A 15,646-nucleotide genomic window follows, 5' to 3' on the forward strand; every position below is an offset into this window, starting at 1 on the left:
TTTAGAACAGTGTTTTGTCTTGGAAGACTGCGATAATGGGAAGGCCGTACAAATATAAACAAAACAACAACAATGGAAAGAGTCTTGTAATAAAAAGGTAACCTTTATTATTCCATTCACTTTGTACAAAAAAAACCCCCCAAAATAAAACACCATCACTGCATAGTGACTGCCCATTTGTTACACAGGTCAAAAAGTGCACATTGACAAGCGTGAGGCTGTAAGAGGTACACAGTTTCTTTTTTAAAAAAAGTTTTGAAAGGCAGTGACAAGCTAGTATACATCACTGACAGAAGTGTAACAGGATCCTGCATATTCAGCTACAGGGTAGAATCAAGACGTTGTCCATAACCTCCCGATATTTGATGAGTATAAAAAGAGGGAGAAAAGGAATAACAAGCATTCACTGGTCATCATCAACGAAGCGAAGAACAAATAATGTTCAGCTACTGAGAACTCGTTTTGCTTCTGACAGAATATCCGGGAAAAAACGTTAGAAGATGGCAAGGAATCTGGAGGCACCTTAAAGGCTAACACGGCTTTCTTGCCAACAGAGTGTTTTGGCCTACAGCTCAGTCGATAGAGACTCTTAAATCCCAGGGTTGTGGGTTCGAGTTTTACGTTGGGCAAAAGGGGGTTGAACTAGATGACCCTCATGGTCCCTATAGAACCCCCATGGTTCTATGGGTTCTAACTCCCATCAGCCCCCTGCCAGTATAGACTATGCCAGCTGGGGCTGATGGGAATGGCAGGCCAAAGCATCTGGAAACCTCCAAGCTGGCAACTTATGATTAAAGTGCCACACAAGGCTTTTGGATATTTTTTGCTGCAAAAGATTTAACACAGCTACTACCCCCTTTGGACACCAGTGGATCAGTATTTCCTCTGCTCAATAAATAACGGAATATCACAATTCTTTAGGGGCAAAAGAGAGGTGGGAGGGGGAGCCCCACATTTATTTACATACAACATGTGTCTTCATACAAGTAACTATGGACAAAATGTATAATTCCCGAGAGCAGCGACGCCTTCCCTTGGTTTTCAAGAATGGAACGTTTAACTACAGTATAATCATGCAGTTTTCTTTCTCTCTCTCTCCCTATACATACATACATACATATATATATTTATATATACATACATACATAGGTACATACACTGAACATTTTGTTTTCAATGTGTTTTCCCCCCCTCTAAAAAAGTACAAAATTGGGTTCAGGGAATACATATGTGGTATAAAAGCAACCCACAAAAATCCAAACTAGTGTTAAGAAGGGCAGCGCATGGAACCTCTTCTGTACTTCCATAAAAACATGAGTTACTGATAGAAGGTACATTCTGAGGTGTTCCTCACCTCCAAAAGCACCATACTTTCCAAAGAGAAGATTGACAGTGTTTGGGAAATGCAAATCAAAAGGTGCTAAATTAACAGGTTTATGCCATGAGAGAAGGAGGAGGAGGAAGTATCAGCACATAGTACAAGATCGCAAATCTGCCTCCGAAGGGTGTCTCCTGTTAACAGCCACACAAATCCTGCAAGGTGGTGCAGCTGGCTTGTACACAGAGCACATCAGGCGCACGTTCTGTCACAAACCAGGCGGAGCTTTTCGCACATGAGGGCTCCATACGGAGCATTTGCCAGCCCAGAAGAAAACGGATACACTGGCGGCGGTTTGAACATTTAATTTCTGCAGACACCTGGTTCGTGGCCACCAGCTGCACTTTTTTGCAAGTTGACTTATATATACAGTGGTACCTCAGGTTACATACACTTCAGGTTACAGACTCCGCTAACCCAGAAATAGTATCTCGGGTTAAGAACTTTGCTTCACGATGAGAACAGAAATTGTGCTCCGCCGGCGCAGCAGCAGCGGGAGGCCCCATTAGCTAAAGTGGTGCTTCAAGTTAAGAACAGTTTCAGGTTAAGAACGGACCTCTGGAACGAATTAAGTACGTAACCAGAGGTACCAGTGTACTTTGCAGGCATCTTGGGGCTGATTTTTTTTGTAAGAGGCACAGTCTTGTGGGTGTCTGTTAAAACTCGCATGGGGACAAATGCATGGAGAAAGCTGCTTTAAATGCTGAAAATAAAACTAGAAGATCTTAAGATCTAGTCCAGCATCCTGTTCTCACAGTGGCCAACCAAATGCCTATGTGAAACCTGCCAGCCAGCACAAGGGTACTCTCCCCTTCTGCAGTTTCCAGGATCTGGTATCCAGAAGCACTATTGGCTTCAACCATGATGACAGAGCAAAGCCATTGAGGCTGGAAACCACTGCCAACCTTCTACAAATCCTTGCTAACTCCATAACCATGAGATCTAGCAACGTGGTGTGTATTTTTAAATACAGGCCACCAGCTTCTCCATTAATCTCAAATACTCCACCACGTAACACATTTTGGTAGAGAATTTGGGAGATCTGGGAACTGCATAACACTGAGCTAACACTATTTGTCCCAAGAGACTCCTGGGTGCAATTCAGAGTAGACGAGAGCGTACGTTTAGTGCAGAGGGTTAAGACTATGAGCTGAGAAACCCCACGTTCAAATCTTGCCTTAAATATGAGCTCTGTTCCCACACATGCAGCCATCTGCAATGTGGGGATGATAATAATAATAATAATAATAATAATAATAATAATAATAATAATACTGACCTACCTTACAAGGTTGTTGTAAGGATTACTGAGATAATTTATGTGAAGCACTATGAACACTCCAAAACATTTTCTAATTGCTGGTATGGTCCAGAACCTTTAAGAAATCTATGAGATGTGTGAATTACACAGCAGGCCTCGTTCTTTTTCATTTTTATTTTTTTAAAGAAATTACATTTTAGCTGCAAAATTAGAACTACTATGTAGGTAGTATTATTCACGCATAGAACAGTTTCATTATTCAGAGTGCTTCATGGTCCTTCATCTTTATGGGGTGCAGCATGGTACTATATGATGGCGCTCTGAAAAAGACTCACAGTGCTCAAATAGTACCCTTTCCATCTATCACCTTGGCAACATACCTCTCAGTTCATATTTCTGCAATTGCTTGCCCGTGAATGCATTTCCTCCTCATACATGTAAACCGAGAGGCTAAAACAAGCTGAAAGCAACAAAAAGAGGTGCTTGGCTTCTGTCTGTGTTAACCAGAAGACAAACAACCTTGAAAATAGTAACTGTGTAGTTCAGAATTCCAAACTTTACTTGAGTAATTGGAGAGCGAGACCAAGAGACTGTGAGGAAGGAAGGGCACATGAAGCTGAAACTCACTAGGTGGCCAATTCAGAGGAACACACTAGAAATCAGCTCACTCCTATGTATTCCTAAGTGCACAAACCAACCATTGCAAACCAGAACCATCCTCAAATACACATTAAAGCATTGACCTGGTTTGCACATAATGCTGAACCATGGTTTGCTGAACAATGGCATAGTGTTGTGTGAAGCCTGCCCAGCAGCTTAACTATATTTTGGTTATCTATTTTTTTTCCTTCTGCCAGCAAAACACAGTCTGAAGCAATGGTTAGTTGCTAGCTTACGAACATTTGGTTTGTTGTAGATCTGGCTTCGTATCACATATGACTCCAGTGCCCTTCCTCCATCATAGTTTGTTTGGCCACCCTGTCTCAGAAGCTCATCAATCATTAAGAGTTCACTCAAGCCTCAGATTAAAACACAGCACCAGAGGCAAGTCCCATTGCTTGCTATGAAGGCCTGCATTATGTATACGCTGCATCAACAAAAACTGAATTCTGCCACCTGTGTAAGTGATGCAAATTACTTATACTCATATACCTTGCATGATTTAAAATGTCTCTCCTAGTCACAGCGAGTGGCAAAGAACCACCCTATACACAGGAACACCATTTCCTAGTGGCTAGAGCCTAGCTGCAGGAAATCCTGTTTATACTGTCCTTTGGCTTCTGAGAATGTAACAGCCATCCTCTGAGAACTAGAGAGTTGCTTTAAAAAGAGTAAAACAAGAGTATTTCAAATGATACAGGATTCTGTGCCAGGTGCCCTCTTTATAACAACTGCTTAATACTGTTTATGCAACAGAACTGCTGAATATGTTAAGAACTGCTGCTTCCTACACACAGCACTGCACTAAATCCCTCTTGTTCCCACAGTCCATGTTTCCCAAATCACATAACAGGAACCGATATAAGAACACCATGGTTTGCAAGGCTCACTGTCTTGTGGTGGTCACACTACTGGCCCGATCTCTAGAGCAGCCTTCCCTGTGGTCCAGATCATTACAACTCTCAGCATCTCCCAGGGCTGGGCCTTGCTGGCTGAGACTGATGGGACTGTGCCAGCTTTGGCAGGTGGGCAGGGCAACCCCCCCTGTCAATTATATGATGGACAGGTGGACTGCCCTACCCACCTGTCCAAATCCCTCGTCCTTGCTTTAAGACTTCCTATGTGAGCATGGGAACGTGGGGACCGAGTGCTCTTTGCAGAACTCTATCCGGAAGAGGAAGGCAGCTCTAGAAAGCCTCCCAGATTCCTGGTTGTGCATTTTGGTGTCCAATCTAGTCTACGTTTCAGTAAGCAACGGAAACAAAATCTGTAGGAGAGGGAAGCAAATCCTTGGCAGCCTCAGTTAAAGCAAATCAGGTAGCAGGTGACAGAAAAGACCCCTTTTTTCTGCCTGAGATCCTGGTAAAGCTGTTGCGAAACAAGAGGAGACAATACTGGGTTAAATGGATGCATAGTCTGACCTACGGGGTGTTAGCTTTTCAATGGGGGGGCTACAAATTTATCCTACGCCTCCAAGCACCTGATCTGACATAAAACTGGCGCCGCCTACCATTATTATGCAAGCATCCAGGCTTCAGCCTTCTCCGTCAAACAAAAAATACATCATTTCACGGGTTTTTCAATGTAGTGTTTAAGAAATGACACGGCACACGGTCCTTCTCCCTGCCTCTCCACCATTGTAAACTCAATTCACAGTACTCTACCCATTTGTTTAACTGGGAGCAGCTAAGCAGCAAAATACTGAAGCACCTCAGCAAGGCTTTTGAAAGAGTCCAAGGACCTCTCTCAAAAGATCAGTGGAGGAGAGCAAAAGAGCATGATGCTTAAAACACAAGCAGCACAGACCCTCCAGGAGATTCCTTACACGTAAGCAGTGATGAAAAGGAAGGATAGCGCTTTGGGGCTGCTCCCATTATTTCAGGGGGGCTTTTCTGCAGGAAACTGCAGCTGGGTTCTGTTGCCAATGTGTTGTCTACACACGGAAATGCCCTCTCACATTAATACGGGAAGATCTTCCAAAAAAGCACCTCATGCAAGAGGCCATAGTAAAATTATTCTAAATCCTCCTGATCTTTAAGAACGTTACTTGGGGGCATAAATCCAGTGGACCACTCAGTAACTACAAAGCAATCAGACAAACAAAAAAGTGACTTGCCTTTCATTTATCTTCTTTTAACTTTTGCTTTCTAGTGCACTTTTGTCAATCCTCCCCTGGGTGTATATATATATTCATAGGCTTCCTCGTGACTTCAATGCTGAGGTGTGTGAGCCACCACAATGTGCAGCGTTTCCACACACACAACGCTGGAAATTTCAGAAACTCTAGATCGTGGGCAGTCCAATGACACACGGTACAGCTCCTTACCATGCCAGAATTAACCACGTTTTCCAGGAAGGATGATGGTAACATGGAAAAGAGCTGGGGGGAATCATGGCTCCTCCCATGTGACCTCTAGCATGATCATAGAGTTATGGGACAGACGGGCGTGTTCCCTTGATGTTTTAGTGACATCAGAAAGGGACCACCCCCACAAAGCGGTTTAATGGAAACCTAAGCAATGCCCTAATATGAAGAACTCTGTTTTAAAACAAACTTGCTGTCCGGAAAAAAACAAACAAAAACAACTGACCAAAACTGAAAAACAAAACGAAACAAGGATTTCCCACTAAATACCAATACCAACACATAACAAAGAGTATAAAAATTATCTGTTTAAATATATACAAACTCTGTTCAACTCAAATACTGCTTTATTTCACGTGGAGTGTTGTTTTATTTTTTTAAAAAAAGTCTTTAGGGGGGTTATATATATCTATGTATATATATATTTCTCTATATATCTCTCTCTCTAGCGATGAGGTGAAGAAGATATTATTTTCAGTACAGAATATATTGCAACAGCGTGTGAAGAGCTGTTATCTCCATTGTGTGGCAGGTTTTCTGTACCAAAAATGAATGAATGAATGAAAGAAAGACAGGTGAGTCGCGTTCTGAAGTAGAGAAGGCTTCTTCTTCTTTCTCTCGCTTTTGGGATATGCGTGTGGGGTGGGAGGGATAGGCAGGTCATTTTTCAGACGAGCTCATTCTTTTGGATTTAATGAAGGCCATTCCATGTGTTCGCATGTGGGTGTTTAAGGCCGCTTCTGTTTCAAAGGTCTTTGCGCAAACTTTGCACTTCCTGTCGGACACGGCACTGTCAGACGACTCCTCCTCGCGGCTGGGCTTGTTCTCCTGTTGGCTGTCTTCCCCCGACCCATTCTGTTTCGAGACGGGCTGGGGCTCCTTCAGCTTGTGTACGATGAAGAGATGCCGGGAGAGGGAGACGTGGGAGGTGTAACAGAGGCCACATTCCCTGCACTGGTACGAAGAGCCGTCAGATTTGTGCTGGGGAATATGTTCGTGGAACTGAAGGAGGTTCTCGGTCGTGAAGCCACAGACTGCACACTTGTGGACTTTGAAAACGTTGATCTTTAGCTTCTTCAGCGGCTGAGTGATGGCGCCTCGAGGGGGCCTGAATTCCAGCACAGGCTCTTCCAATTTACGCTTCGGACTGGGAACCTGAAGTTGGAACAAATCAGTTTTAAAATAAAGAACGCAGCTACGATCATGTAGCTGTTCTCATGAATGTTCACTGCTTCTGCACTAGAAATAAGTGTGTGCATTGAGCCAAGGAATCAGCCAACTGGCAAGCACTTCTTGACACAATGCACAATTTAACTTATGGAATTCTCTGCCAAAGTTCGTGTTTGTGTTTGGGGTGGTGATGGCTTTCAAAAACATAGCTGTGTATCCGACACAGAGGACAGGTTTTACAGCGGCTGTTATTTATTTTCAGTGGACGCTCGGGTTGTGAACATGATCCGTGTGGGATGCACGTTCGCAACCTGTGCATCTGCGCACACGCGGGTCACAATTTGGTGCTTCTGCGCATGCGCTGAAACCCGGAAGTAACTGTTCCGGTACTTCCAGGCTCAGCACGGTGCACAACCCAAAATTGCATAACCCAAAGCGTCTGTAACCCAAAGTATGACTGAACTTCCATTCACATGCCACCCTTTCTTCCATTATGGAACCCAAAGCTTCCAGACCTGCTTAGCATCAACAGGCTAATGGTCTCACCAGGGTGTGTTTTTTCTAGCCAGAGCCCCCAAACAACAACTCCTGGCGCTGAGTCCTGGCACGAGTTAAAGTCCAAACGAAGGACCTTTCTCCTCCTCCTTCCCCCTCACCCCCCAAACCTGACATGGCCATGCCATTGCTCCTCAACATGGACAGAGGCAGTGGTGGGCGATGCCAAAGCCAACCCAGAAGGCATCCCTTCTTCCTCCTTGCTCCGGCTGCTCTAGTAGGAGGCGGCACAGAGGCCTGCGGAGCTGGAGGAAGTGAGGAGGGAGAGAGCGAGCAGAAGGGAAGTCAGGCCGTGGCATGAGGGGATTACTGTGAGGAGGAGGAGGACGAGGAGGAGGAAGAGGAGGCAGGGTGGCTGAGAGGGGGGCCTCCCTGTAGACCTGGGGCTAAAGATGGGCCAGGATAGATAGCAAGGGTCTGTGATGATGATAATAATAATAATAATAATAATAATAATAATAATAATAATAATTTTATTTATATCCCGCCCTCCACAGCCAAGCTGGGCTCAGCGGCTAACAACAATAAAAGTAACACTTTCCAATCTCCTTAAATAGGCCACAAAACCCTTTTTACGTTGGAGGTGCTTTCTTCACTTTTTCCCTCAAAAGACAAAAGAAGCTTCAAGTCTCCCAACTCTGATTTGTTGAGAGGACACAGAAAGTTTATTCAGCTGGTATTCCATGTTTCTTTTTAAAGACCAGGACTTGCATACAACTAAGAGCTCACCTTCGCGTCTTCTTTTACGGCGCTTTGTCCTACATTGCTTGATTCTGTCATCTCTTTCACATCGGGCTCTTTGATGCCGTGCATCAGCTGAATATGTTTTTCGAGCATCAACCGCTTGGTAAAAGTACGCCTTGAATCCGGACAGTGCCTGCATGAATAAAATGCATAGCAGACCATCAACAGTTATGATCAAACTAGTTGGTACTAACAGTATTTGCACAGGTGCTCAAGTGCCTGCCCTTAAAATGGATGAACGTGTACTCAAAAATATAATTTACTTCTGTAAAAGTGGGTGAGGCAGTAGAGGCCTTCAGCTTGCCAGGTCTTTATTTGGAAGGTTTGGGGATGCAGGATGGAATAGTGGGTGGTGGGCCGGGAAAATTAGTGAGAATGGGGCCAGTTTTCCTGCTTTTTCCTTGAACCTGGTTAGTGTTGTGGGAATTTTCCTTGGTTTGTTTTGGAGGAATGGGTACACTAGAGGAGGCCTTTTTCCGATGTTATCTATCTCCATTTGCACCCATTGTTTTGTTTCGTCTTCTAGGATGTATGGGATTACATCACACTTGGTTAGCGAATGTAAACAAACTGTGGAAAAGACTCTATGAACCAAAAATGGAGATGCTATATGTACTTTCATTTGTTTTGCAACACAAGTAAATCTTTAAAACACACACATACACGTTTTACTTGGATTCAACCTGAAGAACAATAGGAGCACTCTCTCTTACACATACATACACCCAGGCTATTTTAACTTATTTGATGCATAAAAAGCAACTTGACTACTGCTACCTATTTTATCCAGCAACAAGCTACCTTAGGAAACAGCTGGGTGCATTCCAGGACACACTTCTGGTTTCAGTACTGTCACCATGCATGTGCTGAGAACGCACTTTAGCAATTGTCCCATAATCCTCTACAACCAAGGGTACATAATGTGGTGCCCACTAGATGTTTGAAACCATAATGAGTCCTCCAGACGTTCTGGACTCCTATGGGGCCCAGTCAGCATGGCTGATGGCAGGGATGATGGGATTTGTAGTCCAGAACATCTGCAGGGCACCGTGTCGGCTATCCCTCCTCTGTGGCAGGCAGTCTTACATGACAGACAAGCACGGGGTTCTGTAGAACCTTGTTCTTCAACTCTGGGTCCTCACATGCTGCAGTACTCCAGCTTCCACCATTCCCGACAACTGGCAAAGCTAGCTGAAAATGATGGGCATTGTAGTCCAATGACATTTGGGGACCAAAAGGTTGAAGAACACTGTGTGGCTCCACCTGGAGACTCATTTCCTCTAAAGAGTAGGTGGAAATGTGAGCAGATTGTCTTCATATATGCTACCTGGCCTCTCAATAAGAGAAGGGCAGGTTGTTGTTTTTTTAAGGTCTAAGAATTATTATAACGAACAAAGTTGCGCAGAACTCTAAAAAGCAGAACTTACGAGCAGGTATAAACTTTTCTAATGCCTTTGTGCTTGATACGATTGTGGCGGCAAAGGCTGTGCGAGGAACTGAAGGATTTGTCGCACTGTCGGCAAGGATGCTTCTTCATTTGCTTTAAAGAAAGGAAGTCAAAACGTTTTTTTAAAAAGGAGGTACATTACAATATGTGCCAGTTAACTTAAAACTTTACCTTAAACAAAGCAATGTCGCGAGCATGACGCATCCCAGGGCACCGTTATGACATGATGTGTCCACCAGAGGGAGCAGGGCTGGGTTGTACAGAGAATTATTTCTAGAAAGCAATGGAAGCTACTTTCCCCTTACTAATTCTGATCCAGTATAGGTAGCCTGATGGCTCTACAAACACAATGCTTTGAAAGACCTACTTGTGCCATTTCCCAGATTTGCAATTACCAGTTGCAGCTGCTCTGCCTAGCCCCCTAGAAGTCAATCGAGTGGGAGAAATTAACCAGGCAAAATGGAAATCAGCTAACGAGAGGAGGAATGGCGTCGTACACAAAAGCCAGCTGTTAAATGCAGAGCAGCATATGGAGAGATACATGTGCATTATTTCCATGCCCTGTGCTCAGATCTTCCTGAACAGGTGGCCCACACACCTATCATTTGACTCACAAGACCTATGGACCATTGTGTCTGTCCCCCCTCCCCAATCCAAAATAAGTGGGGACTAGCCAATGGCTATGAGCCATAGCGGATACATGGAACCTCCATGTGCAGGAGGAGAAGCCTGCCTCGGAGTATGAGATGCTGAGGACATACAGCAGTTCTTGTGCTACTCTGTGAGTCCCAGAAGGGTAGACCCTGGTTGCTGGACCGCAATGGAAGGAGGACTGTGTCCAGCAAGTTATGTGATGCTCTTAACCAGTCCACCTGCGGGACACGGCTCCATCACTGGCATTCCTCGCCTCTGGCTGACGAGCTTGCTAGGCCCAAGCCAAACCCAAGGTTGCTAGGCAACCCCTTAAGCAAGGTTGCTTTAGTAGCCATTCACAACACAAATGATAAACAGCAGCAAGTGGATCTGAACAAGGCTTGCTGCATGATGACCTACATAAATGACCCAAGAAGCAGTAAAACATTTTAACCAACGACCCGTATCTGTGAATTTATCCTACTCTGGAACAATTCACACACACACTGCTTTCTTTCAGCTTCCATCTTTGAAAGCCGCTACATGGGTGTTTCATTATAGCATCTCCGACCCATGAGAGCTTGCTTATTACGAGCTTTCTTCTGTCTTTACCAACACCTCTGAGCTTATTACATTTTCGCGGTATTTCCCATATGGCTTTCTCTCACGTCTCTCTCTCTCCTTCTACCCAAGGCAGCAAAACTGACATGGTTTTTATTAGTTTTACTCCTGCCTAGGGGCCTGTGCTGAACATCAACCATGAAAAATTATGAGCTTTTAAAATTTCTTCCTTCTTTTTAATTTTACTACTCTGAAAGCCTCGTTGGCAGGGGGGAGCCAAAAGCAGGTTGGAGTCGATAAGACTGTTATTAGTTCAGAGAAGTGGGACTTGCAAGAAAATATTACAGTATGGAGTGTTCCTGCTCAGGGTTCCAGCCAGCCAGTGCTCTTTCAGGACACTCCATTACATTCCCTCTCTCCACTTCTGTTTCTATTCCTTTTCTGAGGTGCCTTTTCTGTCCACACTGAGCATACTGCCTGCCCACCTTGCTTGGAGTTTGGTACATATTTTGCAGCAGCGTGACCAAGGAAACAGTCTAGTAAGACTGGTGACTGAAAGAATAAACTTAAAGGTTTATTAATCATGGCAAACAAAGCAAATAGAGGTTTTTACATGGGGCCAAGATGGAGCCAAGAAGCTAACACCGGAACATGCAAACTCGTTTTTGGACCAGGGATGTGAGTGGTGCTGTGGGTTAAACCACAGAGCCTAGGAAAACCAATCTGTGAGGAGTAAGAACAGGGGGCCTTTCTGTTTATTGCACCTCCCCACACCAGTGATCCAAGTAACTTATTGCAAGCCCTTTGTGCTGTACAGTGGTACCTCTAGATGCAAATGGGATCCATTCCAGAGCCCCGTTCGCATCTAGAAGCAAATGTAACCAGCCACGCCACGTCTGCGCATGCGTGCGTCGCTTTTCGCCGTTTCTGTGCATGACGTCATTTTGAGCGTCTGCGCATGCGGCAAAACCCGGAAGTAACACGGTCGGTTACTTCCGGGTTGCCGCAGAGCGCAACTCGAACACGCTCATCCCGAAGCGCATTCAACCAAGGCATGACTGTACAGTGGTGCCCCGCAAGATGAATGGCTCGCAAGACGGAAAACCCGCTAGATGAAAGGGTTTTCCGTTTTGGAGGCACTTCGCAAAACGAATTTCCCTATGGGCTTGCTTTGCAAGATGAAAATGTCTTGCGAGTTCCTGCGGGTTTTTCCCCCCTTCCCCCCTTTTTCTAGGCCGCTAAGCCGCTTATCAGCTGATCCGCTAAGCCGCTAATAGCGCTAATCCGCTAAGCTGTCAATGGGCTTGCTTCGCAAGATGAAAAAAACCGCTAGACGAAGAGACTCGCGGAACGGATTAATTTCGTCTTGCGAGGCACCACTGTACTCCAATTCGAAATGCATAAAAATAGATCAGACACATTCTGCTCAATAGGACCGACTAATCAGAGCACACCTGTCATGTTAATTCATCGCAGCAGCTTTAAGTACATAAGAACAGCCTGCTGGATGAGGCCAATGGTTCAACCAGGCGAACAACCGGCTCTCACAGGGACCAACCAGATTCCTAGGAGAAGCCTGAAACAACAGCCGTCTGCCCACTGTTACTCCCAGGAAAACGGCACTCAGGAGCAATGTGCTTCCAACTGCGCAGGGGAGATCACTGCCATTGGGGCTGGTGGTGTTCTATAGCCTTCTCTTACACAAATTAGTCTAACCCTCTTTCAAAGCCATCCAAGTTGGTGGGCGACACTTTGAAAAGCGCTTAAAACTTAATGGATCTAGGCAATAACATACTCGCGAAAATTTCTAGCGTTGACTCTCCCTTCAGCGCTGTAGGAAATGTAAACCAGGCAGATCCATTGTGTTGATTTGTATTTTATTTCCCTCCATAACCCTGTGCCTTTTAGTGTGCATGATCTTATTTGTTCTCTAGATTTATGCTTACATAAAACTAAATAGTGGCCATTCTTTCGCTGAAATTGTGTGATGGCTGGTTACTTAAAATGCAATCAAATCTGCCTGGCCTGGCTTAGAAAGAGAGGAAGAGCCCATTCCAGCAATGCAGAATTGACATCAGTCAGTTTGTCCATGGTGAAGGGATTTATTTATTTTTTTGCCAAGGGTGGCAAAACTTTTCAGCAACAGGCAAGTGTAATCAATAAACCTCACTGCTGGTTTGGTTGCAAGGTGGGCGACTAACAGGGACAAATTCTTTCCATGCTAAACAGCTTCGTCAACAACTTGAAAACGGCCCAGATCTAATCTTCTAATTCTCCGCTCAACACCCGCAATTTACCTTTCCGTGTTCTTTCCTCATGTGGGATATGTAAACATCTCTCTGAGTAAACAGCCGATCACATTCCCAACACGTCCAGCCAGGATTGGGGACTTTCTGGGGCTCTGCTTTCTTCACAGGCAAGGGGGACTTCTTCTCTGTCTTTTCTGTCCCATTGACGGATTTGGAGTCCTCCTTGTTGTGACTGACCGAGTTCTGAGTGGTGGGTTTCGTGCTCAGCGGCAAACTGATACCCAGGTTCGGAGGCCCCTCGACACTTTTCAGCGTCCCGTGCATAGACTAATTCAAAAAGAAAGAACAAAGCAAGGTGGTACTTCTTATCTAGAGAGAATACAAGGTGTGATGACCAGCAGGCAGAAGGCAGTGTGGTGTAGTGGTTAGCGCGTTGGACTAGGACCTGGGAAGCCAACAGGGTTCAAATCCCCACTCTGCCACAAAACTCACTGGGCATAGCTGCCAAGCGTCCCTTATTTGGCGGGACAGTCCCTTATCCCAACGCCATGTCCCGCTGCTGTCCCTTATTGATGATGTCCCTTAAATAAGCTACTGAAGGTAATGGGGCCCTTTATACGTCCAGCTGTCCTTTGTCAACAACAAATTGTTGCTTTTTTGTGTTGAATATATGCTATATGGTAATTTATGGGCCTAATAGGTATCTAAAGCCATTTGCATGCAACAAAATATGTATTTTATCAAAGTAATTGTTGATCCCTTATTTTGGCTGCTGGTCCCTTATTTTCAAATCTGTAAGTTGACAGCTATGTCGCTGGGTGACCTTCGGCCAGTCACTCACTGCCAGCCTCCCAGGGTTGATGCGAGGATAAAGTGGGGAGGAGGAGAACTACGAAAGCCACTTTCAACTCTTTAGACGAAAAGCAGAATGCAGATATGTGATAAATAAAATAAAATAAATGCTTGTAGATTAAGTTTCACAAATCCATGGCACCCATAGGCCAATGTACAGAGGCGGCAAAAACCACATGACACAGCTGGACTGTACCACTTCAAAGATGGGGGACTGCATGTCTGAATTCCCCCTACCCGTCATTACCTTGCACAGAGAGAGCTGCCATGTCGGGGGGGGGGAGTGTTCTAGACTAGCCTTTCCCCTTATATTCTGTCAAGGTTGTCCGCTACGGATAAAAATCTCACCGAGGAATCCCTGGGTTTGCCCAAAACACAAAAGCCAATAGCTTAAAAGCAGATATATATAATATATATATATATATATAATATATAATATATAATTATATTATATATTATAGATATATAATATATAATTATAAACACCAAAGATATATATAATATATAATTATAAACACCAAAGTTCAAAAGAATGAAACTACCAGAAGTAGTAAAGTAAAGGGACCCCTGACCATTAGGTCCAGTTGTGACCCGACTCTGGGGTTGCGACGCTCATCTCGCTTTATTGGCCGAGGGAGCTGGCATACAGCTTCCGGGTCATGTGGCCAGCATGACTAAGCCACTTCTGGCGAACCAGAGCAGCGCACGGAAACGCCATTTACCTTCCCGCCGGAGCGGTACCTATTTATCTATTTGCATTTTGACGTGCTTTCGAACTGCTAGGTTGGCAGAAGCAGGGACCGAGCAATGGGAGCTCACCCCGTTGTGGGGATTCGAACCGCTGACCTTCTGATCGGCGAGTCCTAGGCTCTGTGGTTTAACCCACAGCACCATCTGCGTCCCTACCGGAAGTAGTAGTCAGCCTCAAAACACCACTGCAGAAAAATTTTGTGGGGGTTTGTTTTCTTTTAACCTATAATAGAGGGAAAGAAAAGGTCTCTGAAAGTGGATTCTGTAACTTCATAGTAATCTGCATGAAGTTTAGAAACTGTGCAGATTAAGGGAGCGGCCATAACTCAGTAGTACTATAGTGCAGAGGCTGGGACACCTCTCATCATCCATGACTGCAGGCCACGCTGGCTGCGGCTGATGAAAGCTGCAGACCAACAATATTTGGAAGGCATCGCACTGCACCCCTGGCATAAGGTCCAGGTTCAGGCTTTGATCTATTCAGTTCAAAGATTTGGGAAAGTCCTCTGCTCTGAGACTTGGGGAAGAGCAGCTGCCAGACTGAGTAGACAGTACTGGGTTAAGCAGTTTAGTGACCTGGTTCCTAGAATATAATGCCGTTTCACGGGTTCACAGTTTTATTGTTCGCAAGCCTCCTCCCCTGCATCTAACCTGGTGTCAGGAACGTCCCCGTCCCCCCTGAGCGCAGGGGAAGTGTTAGACTCAGAAATCGAACTAGATGCATGAGGGTCTGCAGATGAGAACTGGCTGACAGAGTCGAGAAAGGGCAGTTCGGCCCCCCCTTCCTTGGGAAGACTCTGTTAGATCTCAAGAAGAGGTGGAGTTGTACGGCAGCCAGAGCACTGCTAGGCAATCAGCAGATAAGCAGAGGTCTGAGTCAGTCAAGTGGGAGTGGGGAGGGGGCAGGCCAGCCTCTCAATCCCCGTTTTGGTGTCTGGATAATATCAGATGGCAATGGAAGGGCAAGAGGGGAAAGGCGGGAATTTGGCATCCTTCCTGGTGTGGGAGGGGTGAAAATTCA

General features: G+C 45.1%; 2 protein-coding genes and 1 long non-coding RNA gene across 14 annotated transcripts in view; 1 reads left to right on the forward strand and 2 right to left on the reverse strand.

Annotated features, from left to right (window-relative positions):
* Positions 1-2,241, reverse strand: part of LOC310827627 (O-acyltransferase like protein-like) — a gene marked incomplete at its 5' end in the record, with an annotated part of 24,179 nt that extends 21,938 nt beyond the window's left edge. The window contains one exon of the mRNA XM_083703787.1: positions 2,184-2,241. Within this exon, the coding sequence (XP_083559913.1) occupies positions 2,184-2,241 (58 nt within the window). The remainder of the gene's footprint in view (positions 1-2,183) is intronic.
* The window catches only part of LOC310827216, a 114,696-nt gene that overhangs the window by 47,595 nt on the left and 51,455 nt on the right, over positions 1-15,646 (forward strand). The window lies entirely within an intron of this gene.
* ZNF532 (zinc finger protein 532) overlaps positions 85-15,646 on the reverse strand; it is a 56,620-nt gene continuing 41,058 nt past the window's right edge. For all 12 annotated transcript variants that reach the window (XM_083702577.1, XM_083702578.1, XM_083702580.1 and 9 more), the window contains 4 exons: positions 13,072-13,350; positions 9,561-9,673; positions 8,119-8,266; positions 85-6,819 (listed from right to left, as the gene is read on the reverse strand). In XM_083702577.1, coding sequence (XP_083558703.1) covers positions 6,325-6,819; positions 8,119-8,266; positions 9,561-9,673; positions 13,072-13,350 — 1,035 coding nt within the window. In that variant the 3' untranslated portion in view covers positions 85-6,324. The remainder of the gene's footprint in view (positions 6,820-8,118; positions 8,267-9,560; positions 9,674-13,071; positions 13,351-15,646) is intronic.

The sequence above is a fragment of the Podarcis gaigeae genome (assembly GCF_964106915.1).
Source record: "Podarcis gaigeae genome assembly, chromosome: 11".
Lineage (NCBI taxonomy): Eukaryota > Metazoa > Chordata > Lepidosauria > Squamata > Lacertidae > Podarcis > Podarcis gaigeae.